This window comes from Phocoena phocoena, chromosome 9 (assembly GCF_963924675.1).
Source record: "Phocoena phocoena chromosome 9, mPhoPho1.1, whole genome shotgun sequence".
Taxonomy (NCBI): Eukaryota; Metazoa; Chordata; class Mammalia; order Artiodactyla; family Phocoenidae; genus Phocoena; species Phocoena phocoena.
This window is the reverse complement of record NC_089227.1, coordinates 64,288,591-64,311,605: the sequence shown is the minus strand read 5'-3', so window position 1 is coordinate 64,311,605 and position 23,015 is coordinate 64,288,591. Positions and strand designations below refer to the sequence as shown.

The window sequence follows — 23,015 nt, the reverse complement described above, 5'->3', positions numbered from 1 at the left end:
ATTCTTTTCACTAAAGATATTACTAGCAATCTAAAGGGGGAAAAAATGAATTCCTAGTAGAAGGGGAGTATTTGAAGGTGCTCAAGTGTCCCCCTTCCCCTTCAAATTCTACCTTTCTTAGTCTTGTATGATTGTCCTCGATTAAAAACTAACCAACTCTATGGAGGAAAGTAATTTGAGTCCTGGGTCTTAATTTGATTTTTTTGGATTCTTTTCAACTCCTGTTAACTGAAAGTAGGTTTTTTTTTTTTTTTTGCTGTGCGCGGGCCTCTCACTGTTGTGGCCTCTCCCGTTGCGGAGCGCAGGCTCAGCGGCTATGGCTCACGGGCCCAGCCGCTCTGCGGCATGTGGGATCTTCGCAGACCGGGGCACGAACCTGTGTCCCCTGCATCGGCAGGCGGACCCTCAACCACTGCGCCACCAGGGAAGCCCTGAAAGTAGGTTTTGATAGAAAACAGATTAGCGAGAACATTAGGTCGCTGGACAGTGGTGGTAGGTCTGGGAGAAAGGAGAAGGATGCAGAAAGGGGAGATAAGGGAGCAAGAAAGTAAAACTTCTTACTTCACAATCTTAAAGAGGGGCAAGTCTACGTTTACATTTATAGATATGAAGAAGTTTAGAAACAATATAAGAAATGGATATGTTGGTTTTGTCTGCCAATAGCCCCTCTAAGCCCCTCATCTCTTTCCAAGTCCATGGTTCTAGTAGGGCTGCCAGTCATGGTGCCTTGCCCTCCACCTCCCCACACCCCTAGGGTCAGTATTTGACCAAGATGGGCCAATCTGAGTACAGTACTACGTCCTCACGGACAAAATGATTAATAGGCATTAGAGTCAAGCAAGGGTAATCAGAATCCTTCAATGAGATCTGATATATGGAAGCCATAGTCTTAAATAACTAGGCTTGAGATCTCCAGTGGCCATTTTCCTACTATGAAGAAAGCCCAACAAGGAATGATACCAATAATATCATTGGGAAATAAATGAAGAATGGGAAAGAAAACTCCTGAATCCAGCCATGCCTTTTTGATGGTTAGCTGATTATCACTTGCAACAAAATAAACTAAATGACATATTTTCAGCATATTTTAAAATGTTTGATGACATAATATATTAACAGCTGGACTAAAGCAAGTTAAAATAAATAATGCCAAATATTTAAATTTATTTTCAGTTGATTTAAAATATAATGGACAATGTATATCAAGAGTTCAGATCCTTTGACTTAGTAATCATTCTTCTGGGAATATATTTCAAGTATAAGGGCTAAGCAAACCAAGATGTTTATAGAAGCATTATTTTTAAAAATAAAAAACTGTGAACTCACATATCTAAGACTTGAGAAATGGTTAAATAAAATTATGGCATGTTGATACAGTATTTCATTTTGAAACTTCAGCACTGATAAATACGACTATGTAGAAATAAAAAATAACCAAATAGAAATAAAAAGAATTTATAAAAACACTTTTACGTGAAAAAAGGAATTTCTAAAATTGTGTGTGCATACTATTATAACATTATAAAACTATATACATATGAATTTCATTATAAATATGCATACAGATATAATGAAAATCAGAAGAAATAAAAAATAATGATAGTTGCTAACTTAGGATGGTTAGGCTATACAAATTAGACTAGAATTTCTTATGAAGTTAAAAATGTTTTAAATAAAAGAAAATCATAGCTGATAAAAAAATCCTATGAAATAATAAGAAAAATGGTTTCTATTGATAATAAGTCAAAATGAGACCCCCCTATCCAAAATGGAGGTTTATAAATGAATTTTGAAACAAAAAAACAAAAATACAAAAAAAACCCTGGAGAAGCAATACATAAATGGTGGGGAGCAAAGAAGACCATCTCTCACATGAATCTGAGAAAAAGTATTAATTTATGCTGAGCTTTCTTTTCCTTCTTTAAGCTTATTTTCTTTCATAGGTTTCTTGGCATCCTCACAAATGCAGGTTGTTATAAGGAGAGTGCCTCAAGTATTTCCCTTCCTGAAGTGTTACTCTATAAGCTGCAATTTGGGGTGAGAGTGAATAAGAGTGAATAAAAATGGTTGTGTTAACAAAGAATAACTTTCATAGACACAAAATAAAAAGCTGCAAGTGTATAATAATTATAGGAGATTCTAGTCATATGTGCAATAAAATATAATAGATTAAAATACTGAGTTTGGCAGAGGAGTTAGCAGGAAAATGCATGTGGTATAGCTAATCATTAAATATCAGAGGAAAGTATATAAGAGATAAGAATTAGGTACAATGCTGAAATTCCTGTGTTTTTCTTTTCTCTGCTTTTCTGCGTAGTTAACGAGCAAGTTTATAGTTAATCAGGGATGTTGCTTTTGGCTACCTGAGATTCCTAGCAGATGTCTGAAGAGGGATGTCCCCCCATCACTTCTGAACTTCGTCCCTGTGACGCTTTTGCTGACCTCATGGTATTCCTCAATTTGGCCCAGATTTCTGTCCTGTAGTTTTCCCAGACACTCTACTGTCTGCTATTGCATACATGAAAGAGGACATAGATGGTTACCCCAAATCCTACAGGTACGGAAGTTAGAAGTGGTGTTAAACACAGACAAATAGGAAATGCCATAAAATTCAGAGGCTTTCGTATCAACAGCTCTATCAATTATTAACTGAGTCACCTTGGGCAAATTACTTATCTCATTTACCTTCTCTGTAAAATGAGTATTATCATTTAGTCAATAATATTCATTGTTATTAAGAAAAAGGGATTGTCCTGGGCAACAGTGATAAAAAATTTGTTTAAGGTATGATATCTAGCCTCAGGGAGCTCACAGACTTATCAAGAGATAATTATCACATGGTAAATGAAATAGATTTCACATAGAAGTACAGACAAAACATCTAAGGATGGGGCAGGGAAAGTTTGCAAGTGAGGGCTCAGGGTTTATCTCGAAGGGATTCAAAGAGATCACTACATAAACACACTTAGCACACTCCACATCTGTAATAAGTACTCGATTAATGTTAAATTGCTTTGTCTTCATTCTGGAATGATCTTAGTTACAAATTCTTGCAACAGAGCTGAGCATTTTGCACTGGGCAACATCAAAGTTGTGAAACATAAATTCCTTCAGGGAGATAAAATCCTGCATTCTTTAAGAATGAGTGTTACAAAGACTATACTCAAGAAGCTGTCCTATTACTCTCTAAAGCCTGGAATTTAACAAATTTTCTTAGTCAAAGCTAGTTTGCTGTTTCAAAGATTCAGCCTAGTTTACAAACCCTAGGGAGTCACGTCACAAAGAAAGAAACTAAGAAGACAAGATTTTTCTCAAGAACTTTGGCCTTTTCTATTGACCAGTTATGAAACTACTTAATTGTTATGCATGTTTTTGGCAATATTTTTCGAGATAAGATAGAAAGTACAAAACCTTTGAAATGTGAAATACTTTGAATGAATGAAGTGGGTTTCTAGTGCACAGTATTTGAAGCACTTGACTTAGTTGTCATTCCCTTTCCTTAACCCATGTCAGTTAAATCAATCAATTATCCTGCTGATCCCAGATCTGGCCTCAGAATCTTAACACAACTAATTAGGAAGCCACCACCAACATAAAGAAATTGCTGCAGTTACTGGAAGCAAAATGGGAGGGATGGAGGAGAGTGTAATAAAAAAGGATGAGGCTTGTCCTTAAGAATGGCACAGTGAAAAGTAGGCCTTAAGGGGGAGGTAGACATGCATGCCTGGTAGTGTGAGGTCCATCTTATCTCCTGTGGCATAGCTAGACCTCTCTGAACTTACAGTGTCGGCTGGGCTTGTGGAAAGGCAGTGGATTGGTTTTAATGAGCATATAATCTGGGGGAAATGTGAGAAAAAGTTGGAAAAAGCTGAGGAAAGGAAGAGTCAGGTCAAATTACTGTTTGCCTCTTGCAAATTGCCCTCAGTCCACTTCGATACAGCAGATCCCTCACTTTCCTCTTCTGCTTTTGGCTGAGACATAAACTGGCTGGGTTGCAGAAGGGCCTGGGATACTGCCCTTACTCTATTTTGTCCTACAGTCATTTGTGGGCTTGTCTTATTTTCTCCTAAGTTGGAAACCCCTTGAAGGCAAGTATATCTTACTGTTCTTTGTGTCCTCTATTATAGTGAGTAGCACAAATATTATTATTGTAAATGGTGAACATTAAGTATTGTTGCAGTTGAGCTAAGAACTGACATTCCTCTGCATATCATGGTCTCTGATCCAAAGGATATATTGCATCCTATGAAACAGATTCTCATCCTTTCAGGGTGCTGTCTTCCAAATGGCACTATAACTAGGGAGTTTATCTCAGTGGCAGCATCCCCTTTAGTCATGCCTGGTATACAAATGAGAGCAACACACAGCTTTACAAGGATGTGGGAGCTCCCCTCACTCATGTATTTCTCAATGCCTTAGTGAAGTGAGTGTCTTCTGGGCCTTCTCATGGAACGTTGAAGGGGACAGGTGGGTGTGCAGGTAACACACAATACATTTAACATACCTATTTCCCTATGCCCTTGGATTCCTTTATCTACATCATGTAGATAGCTCTAGTATCTCAGCTATATTAAATGTAGGCCATGGTTGAGTCCAAGTTTCAGTCGACCAATCAATCGTGAGAGCTACCTTCAGCTTCCTGAACTAACACATCAAGCCTGGAATCTACTAAGTGCACTATATCCATTAATTTGGCTCAATCTAGTGCTGTATTTCACCCTCCGAGGTCTAACACTCTTAGAATATACTTCCTATTTCTGCTGATATAGATTAGTAAAGTCTTGCAATTATCTTGGTGTGTAAGCTGTTTCTTCCTGGGTCACTGTGTGTACCTGTTGCCATGGAGAATGCTGAGATTTAACCCTAGTTTTAGGTCTAGGGGCAGTAGTGGGTGGTTATAGTGTGTCTTGTGGAGAATAAATATTCCGTTTTAAGGCATCTTCCTTGGTGAGGTTATCACAGAGTTTTTAAGCAAAGGAAGGCTAGTCTCCAGAGGGCAAACTTCTTTCTTTAATAGAGGTAGCTTGGAGTGACTTGTAGTTTCAAGATGATTAGCTTCATCTGTGTTCAAGCAGCTGTCCCCATTCCAGTTTTCAGGATCCCATTCTTTCTCATTCAATGCTTTAACTTTTATGTAAAAAATGAAAAAAAAATTTAGCCATTTTATTTTAGTAATAATGATGATGATAATAATGTTAAAAAATGCAGGCTGCATCCTACTTTGGGTTTCCCTTTTTCTTTCTTGGTACACTTTTTCTTTTTGCCTAGTACACTTTGTTTTTTTCTGTAACCCTGGTCTTCTCTGCCCATTCTTTTCTGTTTCTTCCTTTTAAAAATGTTTAAAGGTTACACTCCATTTTTTAAAGGTTACACTCCATTTACAGTTATTACAAAATATTGGTTACATTCCCCATGTTGTATAATACATCCTTGTAGCCAATCTTATACCCAATAGTTTGTACCTCTCACTCCCCCACCTGTATACCACTAGCCCCCGCCACTGATAACCGCTAGTTTGTCGTGTGAAAAATTTGATGGAACTGCGAATACAACTATTGCTACAATTCAGCAATCCATATAATAAAATTTTGTGCTTGATTTTTGACAATATCACCCCTGTGTCTGAAAGAACTAAAAGATTCTTTTATAGTTATCATGGAAGCTTTCTGGTCTTAGACTGTGGCTTGAGCTGAGAGTTGAAAGAAACGAGCTTGTGATTTCCTTTCTATAAGTGCTAAAGGACACTCAGAAGACTCTATGCCATACTATTGTCCTTAGAGACATCTTAACTGCCATAATGGCCAAGTGCAGCATTGAGCTGGGCAATCTCTTGCTTCAGCTGACATGTCATCACGATCAACCACAGATGACAGTTTGCTTACTTTAATGCCCTCATCTCACTTCTCAATGGGGAGGAACCCAGCCAAAGGGCATGACCAAGGCAATCCTCAAATTCTTTGTGTGTTTCTCTCCTGGGATCACTACTGATACCAATTCTGTATCAGTTAGGGTCCAATCAAGAGACAGAAATCAAACAATATTTTGAACATGGAAGGTTAAAGAATTACCATTTATAACAAGGAATTGGAGTGATAAGGAGATGGATAGCAAAGAACTAAGAAAATGCTAAAGAATATAGGAAAATCAGATATAGTGATCATCTACTGCCCTAAGGGCTGAGATAGACCCTCCTTGAAGAAATCCAGTGACTGTGGCTCATTTGATGTCAGAGAAGTTTGCTGAGGGAGAAAAGCTGGCTAAGGGGTGTGCGGGGAAGCTATTCATGAACAGTGTTGTACTGGTGGTACTCCATGTGAAGCCATTTGATGGGGTTCCAGGGAAAGATGCTCATAGGTGTTGCCTGCAAAGTTGCCTGTTCACGGGAGGTGCTACACACTGCTGGCCACTGGGCACTGCTGGAACTGAGAGCTGCAGAAGCCACACGTGCTGTAAGAGCCTGCCTAAGGGAGCACACTACACTACACAGGTAGAGAATTCTATTCTTCCTCTAGTGTCCCTCCAGTGCTCTTTACTGACAAAGCTTAATATCATGAAAGGTGGAAAAGGAGAAGTATTGATATTTACAGGGTTTATTTCTATTATCAAAAAGCAGGCAATGAACAGTGTTTTGGGGCCCTTGAGGCAGCAACTTGGTAAATGGCTCAAAAACCCATTTCCTTTAACTGGAAAAACCTTACAATGAGGACTAAATTTTGTTGCTGCTCTGAAAGGCATTACAAATGGCCCCTTCAAGAAGCTGATAAAGGGCTTCCTTGGTGGCGCAGTGGTTAAGAACCCGCCTGCCAATGCAGGGGACATGGGTTCAAGCCCTGGTCCAGAAAGATCCCACGTCATGGAGCAACTAAGCCCGTGCACCACAACTACTGAGCCTGCGTTCTAGAGCCCACGAGCCACAACTACTGAAGCCCGTGCACCCAGAGCCCATGCTCCACAACAAGAGAAGCCACCGCAATGAGAAGCCCGTGCACCGCAACGAAGAGTAGCCCCAGCTCGCTGCAACTAGAGAAAGCCCACGCACAGCAACGAAGACCCAATGCAGCCAAAAATAAATAAATAAATAATAGCTGATAAAAACCATGGACTCTCCCTCCAGATAAATGCACAGTCCTATAGATAATTCAGGGTATATCTCTGGACCCAGATTAAGAACCCCTGAGTTAGGCCCATGACTACTCTCCATGTTCAATTTAGTGATTATTCTTACCTTTATTTGAATGTAGTGTTGCAAATTTAATATTCCCAAACTCAGCTAAACTATATTTACTTTTAGCAAAAAAGATAAACATTTATAAACATTTGAGAAATATAGCCAATAGAGTTAGATAGTTCTAATTTTGGGGGGAGGAACTTGGTGAAACATCTCTGGGAAGAGAGGCTAAATGCCAGAGGAAGGGCATGCAGTTGTGAACCAACTGCAAGGTTACTATTGGGATTTGGACTTGGATAGCTGCATACAGAAGGAACAGGGTATCCATTATGACCTGCTATGCTTTGGTAAGGTACATTATGGTAACTGGCCTCCAGTATAACAGGAGGTCCTTACCTCCTAGTATTCATGCTCATACTACTCTCCTCCTACAATGACTCAGGGCTGGCCTATGTGACAAAATAGCACACCATGTAGGTGACAATGTAAGATTTCAGAAACTAAGTCATGAAAGGCATTGCTGCTTCAGCCTTGGTCTCTAGAATTCCCTCATTCTGGGGGAATCCAGCTGTCTGGTTGTAAGGACATTCAAAAGCAGTCCTGTGGAGGGACCCACATGGGGAGGAACAGAGACTTCACACCAACAACCAGTCCAACTTGCCAGCCTTAGGAGTAAGCCATCTTGGAAGTAGATCCTCCAGTTCCAATCAAGCCTTCCGACAACCAAATGCCAGCTGAAATCCTGACTGCAATTTCAAGAGAGACTCAAAACCAGAACCAACAGCAAAGACGCTCCCAAAATTCTGACCCAGTTTTAGGGGCAATTTGTTTTGCAGCAATAAATAACTAATACATATATTTAGGTCAAAATTCTTTAGAGGATGAAAAATATAAGGGATTTCCCCTTCCCCCCCTTCCTCTGGTCACCTAAAGGAGGTCATTGAGATCCTATTTGCTACAATTTTCTCCAAGTGTTATGATAAATAAGTCAGTGGATTAACTCATCAGAGAAATTAGACTTCTGTCTTACCCAAATGGTCGCTCTAAGAACTGACTAGATACATAGTTTCTGAAAAGCAGGAAATCCAACTGCTAAACTACCTTATGAAGATTTATATTAATACAGAAATAGAAATATAGATGTGTCCTTATGAAGACTATTCTAGGGAAATCATGTGTCGAAATGCTCATTATGGTCACCATAATTGAGGAGGGCTATGCGAAGTAGTGTGTTCAAAGGTGAGTCACTGTTTTGAGTGATCTGGAAACTATTCTTAAGGATGGTTGAAGAATCTGGGGATGTTTAGTTTGGATAAGATGTAGAGAGCATTTAACCATTTGAAGGGCAGATGTGGAATAAAAGTAAACATATTTTGAATTAATCAAGAGGAGAAAAGTGGCCTAATGACAAATTATAGCAATGCAGATTTTAATTCACTTATAATAACCATGGCTGTTTAACAATAGGTCATGCTGTAGTGAAAACTATGGTGCTCCCTCTCCCTGGAAGAGTTTAAGCCAAAGTTGGCTGATTGCCTTTCAGATGTCCTAAGAGCGATTCCGGCAGTACTTGGAAAGCTGATCTAGATGACCTCTAAGATGTTGTTCCTGAAAGCCTTTTCCTCCTGGATGTGTCTTGTTATGAATGAATATCTTTAAGTTCAGTGTAGTGGAAAGAGTGTGTATTACAGAGGAATCAGAATTCTATTTGGAAGTTACTAGCTGTGTGACTTGGGGCAAGACATTTAGCCTTTCTGAGCTTCACTGACCTCACTACCTCTCAGGGCTGTTCTGAAAATTCATTAAATGACACATCACTTAAATCATCCATTTGGCATTCAATGCATGTGTGGTTTTCTTCCTTCCATTTTCTACAATATGGTTTATAATCAAACATCTGGGACCAATTAAGATTTTGAAAGTGCAGTGTTGAAATGAGCTAATTTTCCTAGGCTTGAAATGTAGGATTTCACTTGTTTTTAAACAATAAATTTGATTGAGATTTGATTAGATGCTTTGTGGCACAGCATCTTAAAAAAAAAAAGACAAGTTTGGTGTAAATAGAAATAGAAGGAATCAATCAGAAGCCAGATGGCTATCATCATCTTTGAAATTTGCAACTGCAAGATCATCACTTGACTAAAGTCTTTCTTCCCAAGAGAGTTATCATAAAAACAAAAACAAAAAAACCAAAACACTGAAAACTATATTATTCAACATCATAAAGTATTTTACCTTCCTGGAAGGTATTCCAAATTTTAGTAAGAAAAGCGCAGTAATAAGCACTTTATTTTCTTTAAAATTTTAAAAGAAACTGGAATCTCACAGAAGGAGTCAATATAAGCTTTTCTAGCTGTCCTCCTTCCCAATTAAAAGAATTAGAAGTAAATATCCCACAAATATTGGAAATCAGTTTTATTATTTACAAATAATTTTCTTTAAGCGTTTTACTTTGTCAACAAACAAAGTTACTCCATTGGCAGAAATCACCCTGAATTACTGAACTAGCTACTAAAATTATGTGTATTGAATACTTAATATTGTTAAATTAGATTTGGCCTTAACAATCACAAATCCTTTATTATCTATTAGCATCCTCCCCTTAAGCATTCTCATTAGAGGCTGTCTTTAAGTAGCAAATGGTAACTGAGATGTGTAGTTGTTCTTTCACATTTCCCCTTCTTATGTGCAACACGGGCAAAGAACAAACAGCTCACAGCACCCTCTAAGTAACTGCTATCTTGCATCCCCTCCATGCTGTTTTTCCTACTCCAAATTCCAAGTTAAACACTATCAATAGTCTAGGGACTACCCTTTCATACATTTTTCTATAAACACATACACGTAATTTAACAAAAATGGGATCATATTTACATACTGTTTTTATTGTGGGCAAGTTCCACAGCATCAAAAGCATTTTTAGGTTGTTAATTCAGGTGGCTGTAAGGCAAAAAAAAAAAAAAAAATCATTTCTGTCAGATACTCTATAATCTTTATACTCATATATTTCAAATTCTTGAATGTTCATTACATTTTAAAATGATTTTGTCCATGTTAGTGAACCTCTGATGAACTCTACTTTAAGTAGTGTCTATCCAGTGAAATGCATTCTGTCAATATTAATATTTATTAATATATATCTCATTAATAATGTACATTTCAGAGCACCAAGGGGGATGATCACATTACTCTAAGGGGTTCCTGGAAGTGTGAGTCACAGGCATAAGTGACAGGCTTGGGTGGTGGTGCTTGTGGCAGTTGCAGTTGGGGAGACTTCCTCCTGCCTTAAACAGGAATTGGACATAAAAGAATTCTTAGAGCAGACAGCTTGGGACTTATATGGTGGCACACTTATGCCATAAAGGATTCAGCCTCTTTCAATTGTTCTGTTCTGCCATCCTTGTAATACAGGCCTTTGTTCTCCTGTTTGTTGCTTCAGGACTGAGCTGTGGCTGCCCCACTGCCAGCATCACATTCCTCCAGTAAGAAAGACAGGTGTAGAGGGCAAGGATGAGCTCTGGTCTGCAGAACATGTTCATCTGAAAGCTCCCCTGGAAGCCCCAGTAGCAACTTCACCTTTCATCTTACGGGCTACAGCTGTGTCGAATGGCTGCTGCTAGATGTAAGGGAGCTAGAAAAAGTACTTGTAGCTAGAATTAAGTTAAGGTTCTATTAAGATGACTAGATACTAGGTAGAAAAAGGGTCTGCTACAGGAAATCCAAGTCATAGTAAACTGTTCTCATTTCATGACAAGAAATAAAGGAAACTTCACTCTTATTTTAGAAGAGCATTGAGAGGGTATGGCTAAGATATGGTAGGTGTCCTATCACAAAGAAAGAGGTGAAGGAGGAGAGGGTGTAAGGGATCCTGGGGCACTAGCTGTTGAGAGGAAGAACTTCCTCTTGGTCTAACTTTCACTAACTCCTCTGCAGCTGAGAGGGGAAGAGATCAGGTCCCCAAAGCCCCCTACATTATGTGCTTGTATTCACCTATAAGTGGAAGCCTGGACCTGTGCAAATGCACATCTCAACTTACTGCACTGACTCCTAAACCTGTGCAGAAAATGGAGAGTAAGTCGGCTTTGGGCAATAGCCTGAAACTTCGCGTTCCCACGTGTAAACCATAAACCAGAAAAATAACACTGCCAACCGTCTTCATCTCCCACTGTGGTCAACACACAGTAGGTGCTCAGTAAACAAACACTTGCCAACTTTTGAGAAGACGGAGAGGAAATATATGTTAATTAATATTTAGTTGAGAGACTGATATACGCCAGAACTGTACCAGATGGCTTACCTACATAGCTCATTTAATCAACAGCACACAGTCAGGTGGCCATTACCGTCCCCATTTACAGAAGTCAACTGAGGCTCAGGAAGGTTAGCCAGGGTCACACGGAAAGTAGAGGTAGACTAAAAGCATTCTCCTTATGCAATGTACCCCCAGTCCCTCCTTCCCCAAAGCTCCAGGTACCGTGCTTTGCAGACAGTCGACACAAGAAATTATGGGCAGAAGTCTAATTGAGCATCAGCAAGGACACTAACTTTTGAAGAGACAGCTCTAAGGATGAGGAACACTTCCCAAGTCTTCCGGGTGTGGTCAAAACAGAATGTGCTAACGCCAGCGAAGCGAGTGGAGGCCCGAGTACCGCTGGGGAGGCAAGGCGGAGCGAATGCCCTGGCCTGGCGGCCTCGACACGCCCGACTGACTTCGAGGCGACACAGAACTCTGCACCCGCCGCCCTGGGCCGCCAGGGGCGGTCGGCGGCGGGACCTGGAGGGCAGCGCGCGGGGGCGAGCCGCCCCTGACGCACTTCCGCCCTGCGTTTTCCGGCTTAAAGGGGACCCGGACCTTCTTCACAACAACAACAAAACAGGCGCGCTCGCGGCCGGCGCCCCTATTCTAGTCCCCGCCTTCCTGCCACCTGTCGCCGTCTCGGCCGCGCCCCGCCTTGCGCTCCAGCTGCCCTGCCGGAGGGGTCAGGCGGAGAGCCCTTCGGCCAACTTCTCCCGCTGCCGCCGCGCCGCCTCGCGAGATCCAGGGCTGGGCCGTGGGCGCCGCCGAGCAGTAGGAAGGGAGCGGCCGCCGCGGAGGACGCTCGGCCGTACTGTGTGATCAGTGGCCGTGCCCGGGGGAGGAGGGCGGCGGTGGCGGGCCCTGCAGCCATCTCTCAGGTAGCCCTGCCTGTCGCGCTGGCCGCCCTGAGCGGCCCGTCCCCTTCTCCAGCCCGCGTGGCGGGGCCGTCGCGTCGGGGCCTTGTTGCGTTTCAGCTTAGGGGTCGCAGCGGGGCGGGGCGGTGGCTCGGGCTGTCGCGCCCTCACCCCTCTCTACCTTCTCACCGCTTTCTCTCTCCCCTTGGCTTCCCTCTGCAGTCCGGAGCACGGCGGAGCCCGAACCTGGCGGGGAAAACAGCACCCCCGGCCGGGCCCCCAGACCCCGCCGCCGCCTCCGCCTCCGCCCCTGGCCATCATCCTCGGCACCGGCAATGGCCTTTGTATCGCCCGATGCACTTGTGACTGACTTGGACAAGGAATATTAAGAACCCATTCGCTTCCGTCCCCATCCCAGCCGCGCCGGCAGTAACCACCTCGGCTCATTTGGGCTTAACTGCTGCTCCTCTTGACTCTGTTCGACCTTGGAGGCACCATGGACCAAAATGGGATGGAGATTCCTGTGACCCTCATCATTAAAGCACCGAATCAGAAATACAGTGACCAGACTATTAGCTGCTTCTTGAACTGGACCGTGGGGAAACTAAAAACGCATCTGTCTAACGTGTACCCTAGCAAACCAGTAAGTGTCTAAAACCTGGGCGCAGCTGCTCTGGCCAGCGGATTTTCGTGTCATATACTCCCTTACTCCCTGCTTATCCCCACCCCTTTTGAGTCAAATAGGTCTCTTTGACTGCAAAGTATTTTGACTGCGAAGTATTTTGCGTTCCGAGGTTATGCGACTCTCTTGAGTGTCTGAACCATCATTAATATCTTCCTGATGAGGTCCAGTTAATTAGTAAGTGTAATTAGTAAGTGAAATATTAAGGCACATGAGAATTGGCAGGCATACAATAGGACCGTTTTCCTTGGACTCAAAATCATCAACCTAAAATGGGAATGACAGGTGTATCCTTTAAAAAAAAAGATAAACACTGCAATCCATATTCAAGCTTTTATTGCTTATTAGACTAAAATTCCTTTTTACTTTCAACATCTGACCCAGAAATTTGCTCATTGCTGAAGAGCGAATTTTGAAATAAGTATGTGACCCCTATGAAAGTTATACTTTACACACTAGTATATATGTTTCAAGAAGCAAAGAGTTATACGTTTTAGATTCACTTTCTTCTGCCCCTTCCTCTCTCATTTTCCTCCTGTAGAGGACACAGAAATTTTCTTCATTTAGAGGAGAACAGTCCTTCCACACCCCCACCATTTGGTGCATCATTTTATTCCTTTCATATAGCCATTTGTAAATCACTGTAGCAGTGTTTTTCATTCTGAATCATATCTGGATATTGCAAAGATAATAAATAAAATAGTACGGCTCTATCTGTCCCCAAAGTTAGATTTGAAAGTTATCAACACAGTTGATAACTAAGTCTTGGAATAATTTAGAAAAGTATAATGTTGTGTAGTGTGTATGAAAGTTAGGCTTTCATGTTCTCCATTGTGTAAAAATTTCATTCCTGAATAAGTAGTTTTCAGTGATTACTAAACCTTTTTTTTTAATTAATGAAGAAGCTTGGATTTTTAGGGTGGGAAATATTTTTGGCATCTGGCAAATTTAAGCCAGCAGCAAGGATGTGTTGGAAGGCAACTGTGCTTTCTAGGTTTTACTTAACACTTGTTTTGTGCAAATAAGTAAGGAAGGCATTTGATCTATATTAAGATGTTAATGAATTAGGACTGTTTCAGTGTTACAGTATTAAGTTTACTTAGGCATTTAGGCTTCTAGAATAGCTATAGAAATAGGGTGGTTATTGCAAAAATAGGTGGTTTAGAAAAACAACTCTTAGTTGGCATTAGCTATGTTTGTCAGTACTTTTTGATTACAAATATTTTTAGTAGGAGAAATAAAAACCCTGAAGTATTTAAGTACTTGGAACAAAATAGTTGGAACTCTCATTCAAATCTTTTCTTGAAAGGTAAGATTTACACAGGGGTAACAATTTCTCTTTAAAAATTTCTGCTTTACAAAAGATTTCCTATTGCATATGACTCATTTTACACATTTTTAAAGTAGAAAATAGCTTTTCAGGATAGGCAGAATTGAAAGCTTTAGACTTCCATAGTAGTGTTCATAACATAGCCATTCCTAAGTACATTATTGAGCATATATCTAAGTACTTGGTTATATGTTCAAGTGTATACTTATGTGAGGATCTTTTACATTATATGATTAAACCAAAAAAGGGACTTGGTTTGCACTGTGATAGAACAAGAGTTATCACTTTTCTGAAACTTTTTCTTTTTTAAAAAGTAAGAGAGGAGTGTGAACCCTATTTGTCTTACCTGCTCCTGGGATAAGCCTGTTTTTGGCAGGAGTTCTGCCATCTTAGCACTTATCTCAGTGGAGTGCTATCAGTGCCCATGTGGATCAGTCAGCTGCTGGAGGACAGATCAGTTGCAAACTTCTCTACACCTGGCCCTCCTAAGCTGCTTGCTTCTAGTACACACCGGAGGCACTTTTGGAAGGTATACCAAATAATATGCAGCCTATTAATTACCTAACCTTGTGGCAAACCTTTTTTCCTCTTCCAGCAAGTTTTCTCCAAGTGAATTGTAATATCTGAAGTTTATTTCTAGGTTAATGAAGGTGGGGATGGTGTACATGTGTTTCGTTTCTTTTCTTTCTTTTAAAAATAAATATATTATTTAATTTTTGGCTGCATTGGGTCTTCGTTGCTGTGTGAGGGCTTTCTCTAGTTGCGGCGAGCAGGGGCTACTGTTTGTTGTGGTGCGCAGGCTTCTCATTGCGGTGCCTTCTCTTGTTGTGGAGCACCGGCTCTAGGCGCACAGGCTTCAGTAGTTGTGGCTCGCGGGCTCTAGGGTGCGGGCTCAGTAGTTGTGGCGCACGGGCTTAGTTGCCCCGTGGCATGTGGGATCTTCCCAGGCTAGGGATCAAACCCATGTCCCCTGCACTGGCAGGCTGGTTCTTAACCACTGCGCCACCAGTGAAGCACACATGTGTTTATTTTCATAGAACTTCACTGAAAACTTTGTAAGGTTATTCACACACTCACATTCTAGCTTTTTTTATCACTTAGAACTGATTTGAAGTATCACAGTTGTTTAACAGACCAACTGTTTACTGATACTCCAAAGCCATAGGGAGTCCTCAGCATAGGAATTGGAGTCCTTAAAGTTTACTTGTAAAGTTGTTATTTAGAACGGAGAAATTTAACAATATAAGCAATATTATATTGTTGATTTAATATAAAGGAAGCTTAGATTCTTATGACCCCCCACAATGACTACTTAACATTGATTCTGTTTTTAAGTGTCTCAAGTGCTGTTTGGTGTTTAACAGATCGTTTCTTATGCCTGATTCCTTGCGCATAAGAAAGGTGGAGGTGGGTGGACTTGGAAGCAGAGAAGGGTTTAGTGCCTGGTAGAAGCAAGTGTTCCCCAGCGTGAAGTAGAACAGTTCGTAGACACTGCTCTTATTGCATCTGATGGGTCAGGGGAGGTAGAGGGCCTTGATCCCTGTGGACGGTGGCTTCTAGGAAAATAAATGAGAGCTGCTGGAGGGAGAAGAATGGAGATTTGAAGTTGTTCTTTTAGGATCTCTACAAGGATAGGTCACATGCCTACATGCTGTTAATGGAATTCTGGCTAAACTCTGCAACAGTGTGTAAAATCTTAAGATTTTAGCTTTATGGTCAGATATTGACTTCATTTAATCACAGATAATCTCCATTTGCATGGATATTTTAAATTCAACCTCCCCTCCCCTCAATAAACCCACAACAAATACACCCCTCCTTCCAAAGCACACTTTCTTGGGCTTCATTTATTTATTTAATTAGGAATTTATTGACCTGGCATTTGAAGGTCTATGTATATACTAAGCAAAAAGGTGGTAAGAGTCCTTTGCTCTTAAAAAGCTCAGGTCTAGTGGGGGATATAGACATATAAGTAAATAACTACAATATTATGTACTAGTGTTATATAAGAGGGATATACTGAGTGCTGTAGGAGCACTGGAAGGGAATGGTCCACCCTGGAGTGAGGATAAGGGAATGTGTAGCTGTTTTAAGAAAAGATTCACAGGGACATTTTTCTTAAAGAGTTAATAAGTTTTAATCAGATAAGATCATAGTTTCTTTTTCTTTTTTTTAACTGTTCTTTCACAGCTGCTGTTGCACTGATGATTCTAAATGCTTTATATTATTATAGTACTTAGTAGTATAGTACTATGTTAAAGGATTATAGCTCCATAATGGGCTAAAAGGGGAAAGTGTTTTCTAGTTAGGAAGCAAGGCAATTGCCACATTTACACAGAAGTTTACAAAGTCATTATTAAAAACCTCAGGTGTGAAACTGAGCTCTGGTGGAGTTTTGTTTAACTTTGAATGGTATTGATAATTGGTTTGGTACTTGGTTTAAGAACTGGGGAGTGCACCAGTTCATGTTGATAGTGTATATAATTGTGAGTCATATTCTAATATGACATTTGTCATCACTTCATGACTTTAGGTTTTCAGTTCCTAAAATTGGCCTGTAGTGTGAAATAATTATTCTGAAATTTAGGTAATTACTGCTAGTGGGTGAAGATAACCTATCAAGAGGGCCACTTTTACTTGAGTAGTTTCAGACTTTGGTCTAGTTTAGACTTATTTACTAGGTATGTAAAAATCAAAATGGTTGAACTTAATGTTATCCAGTAGAATGGACTATCTTAGAGAAAACTTTATAAATAAGAAATAAAATAAAAAATAAGAACCTCTAAATCCAGTTAGGCACCTTTTTCATTATCTTGTTTCTTACTGTTTGTTCTTATACACGAACAATAACTACGATGGACCTGACTCACCCTGAATTCAATTTTGAAGGCAAACCTTTCTGGGGCTTGTATCCTTTTGCTTCCCATTTTTGTCTTGAGGTCAAAATGACCGTTGAACATGTCCCTCAGTTCTGGATAGACCTCCTCTCTCTTGGCACCTTTTCAAATAGTGCCTTTGCTCTGAGATTTGTTAGAATTAAAGAAATAGGGATAGAACCAATTGCATAGATTCTATTCTGAGAATATAACATTCTATAACCAAATTGCCTACAGTTCAGATGGAAGTCTTACTTTCATTGTCAGTGGAAGTAGCTTTTATAATATAATTTGAGGTTTATATCTGTCTTATTTTTGTAATTCTCTATTACCTTATTTAGGAAGGTCATTTTTTAAAAATTTGTAAAATATTGGCTATATTCCCTGTGTTGTACAATATACCCGTTATAACTTATTTTATACCTAATAGTTTGTACCTCTTAATCTTCTACTTGTTTATTACCCCTCCCCCTTCCATCTCTTCACAAATAACCACAGTTTGTTTTCTGTATCTGTGAGTCTCTTCTTTTTTGTTATATTCACTAGTTTGTTTTATTTTTTAGATTCCACATATAAGTGATATCACACAGTATTTATCTCTGTCTGACTTACTTCACTTAGCATAAGTAAGCAGGTCAGTTTTAAAATTTGCTTGCTTAATCACCTCAGAACTGTTGACTTAAAGGGGCTATAATCCATACACACAAATAATTTTTGTTTTATAAGACTCTTGTCAAAGGTTGATGGAAAGTTAAAAGTTTTGAATGAGTGCTGACTGAAATTTGTTTTGTTTAACTCCTTGCCTTTTTCTAATGTGTTTTTTGGAAAATAACAGTACTGTGAAGGTAATGTTTTGTTTAATCATGCATCAGTGCTTTTAAAAATAGGATTTTTTTAGAACTTTAAGTTTTTCTCCTTTACATAATAATTTTGTTTTTGGCTGCGCTGTGCTGCTTGTGGGAACTTAGTTCCCCCACCAGGGATTGAACTCAGGTCCTCAACAGTGAGAGCATGGAGTCCTAACCACTGGACCACCAGGGAATTCCCACACATAATAGATATTGATTTGATGGTCTTAAATGCTTTTTTTTAAAATCATTTTTTAAAAAAATTATTTATTTACTTTTGGCCGTGTTGGGTCTTCGTTGCTGCGCACGGGCTTTCTCTAGTTGCAGTGAGCGGGGGCTACTCTTCATTGCGGTGCGTGGGCTTCTCACTGCAGTGGCTTCTCGTTGCGGAGCATGGACTCTAGGCGCACGGGTTTCAGTAGTTGTGGCTCGCGGGCTCTAGAGCACAGGCTCAGTAGTTGTGGCTCGCGGGCTCTAGAGCACAGGCTCAGTAGTTGTGGCGCATGGACTTAGTTACTCCGCGACAAGTGGGATCTTCCTGGACCAGGACTCGAACCCGTGTTCCCTGCATTGGAAGGAGGATTCTCAACCACTCTGCCACCAGGGAAGCCCCTAAATGCTTTTACTTAACTGTCATATTTGGTGCTGTGATTTTAAACTGCCATTTACTAAGAGGTTGCTATGTATACCAGGCATTCTGGTAAGCACTTTATATGTTTATCATACTTATTCTTCATAGACAGCTTACGCTGTGAGTTCTGTTATCAGCTCTGTTTTATAGATGAGGAAACTGAGGCTTGGTGATTTTTTTGCCCAAGGTCATAGAACTTTAGGTAGTAGAATCGGAATTTGTACCCAGGTTAGTCTGACTTGGCAAGCCTCAGGTCTTAACCATATGATGGTTATATATAATAAGACGAAGAAAGGCATTTAGGGATTTGGCCAGCTCAGTTATATACTTGCAAATTAAAAAGAAGTAAGTGGACTGTAAAAAGGCGTGTGTGTTTAGATGGGTTGTCATCTAAAGGCTACAGATGAATGGGTAACACAGTCTTAATACCGTTCTAATGCATGTCAGCTTAGTGTGTGGTTATTTTTATTTTGATAAATTATAGGGAAGGTATGGGAACATAATATCTTAAGACTTCCAAGTACATTGCTTTGCCCTATCTTTTCACATTTCCTGCTTGTTTGTATGAACCATAGCAGTCATGTATTTTGGCATCTCTGTTGTATGTATACCTGATTTGGCCTGTCAGTAGAAACAGCTAAGCAGGGAATGTCCCTTTGGAGTTCCAGAGGAAATTGTTGTGTAAGCTCTGTAAGCTGGTTTTGTTTACTGTTGTTGCAAGGGCATAAGAGGTAGAAGCAGTTTGGGTAAGTTCTGCTTCCATTTACAGTGTTTCTGAATTTCCTGAGGCTTTAGATTGGGTGGATTTAGTGGGAATGGGAGGGAGATATGTTCAGTACAAATTCACTGGATTCATTTCCCACATAAACGATATTTTGTGCAGAGAACCAGCTCTTTAAAGCTGTTTGACACTTACGGCTGAACTGTATATAAGAACTGAAATGTTAATAATTACCACTTTAAAAGAAATTGGGCTGTAGTTCTTTGCACTAATATGTAAGTTAACCGTTGCTTTTACTGAGCTATTTGATTATGTTGAAGTTGGATATACTAAGGACATGATTTTTTAAGCCATTCATAATTATGAAAGACCCATTTAGTCCTTCACGTAAAAAACCTAATCTTTTGATACCAACTAGGTGACTTTCCAGAAATATAAAAGTATTGTTCGCTTTGTAAACTCATCTGTTAGACTCTTGTGAATATTTTAAGTGCATTAGGGATACATGGTATTTTATCTGTTTTTGCTGTCTAGTTAAATAAACATTAAAAAGTCAGACACTTTAGATAAAATATATGTAAACCTTTTAGAAAGAAAACATCTTTCCCCAGTTTAGGATTTATTTTTGCATATTATACTAGCAGGTGAGCTTTCCTCACCTTGGTTTTTAGCAACCTCTGTTAAGTGGGTAGCAGAGTTTTTGGGCCAGCTGGTTAAGCAGCTGTTTATTTGGAGTGGTATAGTTTTGTCTCTGGGCTACTCAGAGTGCCAACAGGATGTTTCCAACTTGGTAATTTAGCTGCCTCTGCTCTACCATATATCACCAGGCTTCGTCTTGGGTGGAGCAGGGGAGATGGTAAAGTACTGTACCTATTAAGATTTGCTGACTATTGGATGTAGGATGTGAGCAACAGGAAGAATGGTGGTGTTGTTAACAGAGGTAGTCAAGTATATTTATATGTTAATCTGTGTAGCCAGTATCTTAACAGAAGAAAATTTTCATTGACAATTTAATTAGTACTTCATTTTAGATTTTCCAATCCTGAGTCTTCTGAATTCTTATATTTAAAGGATACCATGTAATATTTTTTATTGAGAGAAAAATGAACTTTTATTGTGTTAAGCTACTGAGATCTTGAGGTTCATTATAGCAGCTAGCATTACTACCCTAACTAATACAGAAATGGATTTTTCATCAAGGTAAAAAATACTGTTAGGGGCTTCCCTGGTGGCGCAGTGGTTGAGAGTCCGCCTGCCAATGCAGGGGACACGGGTTTGTGCCCTGGTCCGGGAGGGTCCCACATTCTGAGGAGCGGCTGGGCCCGTGAGCCATGGCTGCTGAGCCAGCGCATCTGGAGCCTGTGCTCCACAACGGGAGAGGCCACAACAGTGAGAGGCCCGCGTACCGCAAGAAAATATAAAATAAAATACTGTTAGTAGGTCTGGATAAATAAAATTGTGTCAATTTTACAAGTTAAACTGAATTTGAATTTAGATCTCAAAATCTGTTATTTTCCTAATACTGTAGATTATAATCCAAACCACTTGAAAATTCAGTTGATTATTGTGTGGTTTGTTATCATGTCTAACCACTGGTTTTCCAGATATTTAAATTAAATTCACTGATATTTAAACTGAATTTTTTCACTAGAAAGAATTTCAAATTTTCTTACTTAATTTATGCACATGAAAACTTTTTCTCTGTTTTCACCCAAAGTAAAATTAAAGAATTCTTTTTCCTTTTACTTCTGATTATCTGAAGATGTTTGAATATTCAATTTAAAGCAACAATTTTTAAAATTAAGGTATAATTCACATACTATAAAGTTTGCCCTTTAATGTGTACAACTCAGTGGTTTTTAGTAGTTCACAAATTTGTACAATCATCACCACTGTCTAATTCCAGAACATTTTTATCACCCCATACTCATTAGCAGTCACTCCCCATTCTCTGTCCCCCACTCCTTGGTAACCAGTAATCTACTTTTTGTCTGTATGTATTCACCTATTCTGAAAATTTCACATAAATCTAACTGTAATATATATGGCCTTTTATGTCTGGCTTCTTTCACTTAGCATAATGTTTACAAGGTTCATTCGTGTTATAACATGTATCAGTTCGTCATTACTTTTTATGGCCCAATAATATTCCATTATATGTAAATGTCACATTTTGTTTATCCGTTCATCAAAGCATTTGAGTTGTTTCGACTTTTTGGCTATTATGAATAATGCTGCTGTGCACATTCCTTTACAGGTTTTTGTGTGGATTTGTTGTTTTCAGTTCTCTTTGGTATATACCTAGGAATGGAATTGGATGTATACTGAGTCATATGGTGGCTTTCTGAGGAACTCCCAGGCTTTTCCAGAGGCCGTTCCATTTTACATTCCCACCAGCAATGTTATGAGAGTTCTACTTTCTTCACATCCTCATCCACACTTGTTTTTGCTTCATGTATTTTCGGGGAGTACCATGTAATTTTATTATATTCTGCTTTTTTGAAAATTGATGTTCCCTTGCTGTGAAAAGATATGTTTACTGGAAGTTGACTATTAATTTAGAGTAAAGTTAATACTAAGATACTAACATATGATTGCTCCTTCAATAGTATAATAATATGCTAATATCAGTACCATTTGCAGAAATGAACCAAATGAATTTAGCACCAGCAAGTGTTTTAAACTAGTATTGTGGTTCACAGACTAAATACTTCATTTCCATTCTTAATGATTACATGTAAAATAACTGATATAATGAACTTCAAGTAAGTGTGTCTTCCAAATCTGTGTAACCCTTTTGGACTCATAACACTTCATTTAATAAATCGGCATTTAGCATCTACTCTGCAGGACACAGTGCTAGGCTCTGGGAGTAAAGGGATGAGCTAGACAGACATGGACCCTTGTTTATTCTTGGCACTCATATACCACTTAGGGAAATAAACGTACAGGTAATTACAGATTATGGCTTGTGTTATGAAGGAACCAACCGGGTGTGTGAAAGGAAATACTCTACTTTAAATTTGTAAATCAGATAAGACCTCTCTGAGGAGGTCACTTTAAAGCTAAGACCCAAAAGATGGTTAAGAGCTAGCCCTGCGAGAGCTGGGAGAGACTGTTGCAGGTAGGATGTCTGAGTTGGGGAGGAACTTGGCATATTGGGGATCTAAGGGAATGCCAGTTTGGCTAGTGAGTGAGGAGGAAAGATTATGATCAGAGGAGGTTGGAAAGAGAGAGAAACCAGATCTGCTGGGACCATCTGGTTATGGTGTGGAATTAGAATTCAATCCAGAGTGGTAGGAATCCATTAGAGAGTCACAGGAGTGATTCACATTTTTAAAAGATCACTCTATTTACTGACTAGAACACAGTGTGAAGACCAGTTAAGAAGCTATTACAGAAGTTCAGGCAAGATGGTTTTAGGTTAGGGTAATGGCAATAGAGATGGAAAGAAATGGACTGAGAGGGACTTCTGGAGATAGAGTCCGTAAGATTTGCTGGTGGTTAGATATGTTAGACAAGGTGAGAGAAAAATTGAGGATAATGCCCAGATTTTTGGCTTAAACAACTAGTAGCAAGTTGTTATTGAATAGGGAACAAGCAAGAGG

General features: G+C 39.7%; 1 protein-coding gene across 1 annotated transcript in view; it reads left to right on the top strand.

The window, feature by feature from the left end:
* Positions 1-12,008: 12,008 nt before the first annotated feature.
* Positions 12,009-23,015, top strand: part of HERPUD2 (HERPUD family member 2) — a 42,018-nt gene continuing 31,011 nt past the window's right edge. Inside the window, exons 1-2 of the mRNA XM_065883999.1 lie at positions 12,009-12,343; positions 12,542-12,962. Coding sequence (XP_065740071.1) covers positions 12,816-12,962 — 147 coding nt within the window. The 5' untranslated portion in view covers positions 12,009-12,343; positions 12,542-12,815. The remainder of the gene's footprint in view (positions 12,344-12,541; positions 12,963-23,015) is intronic.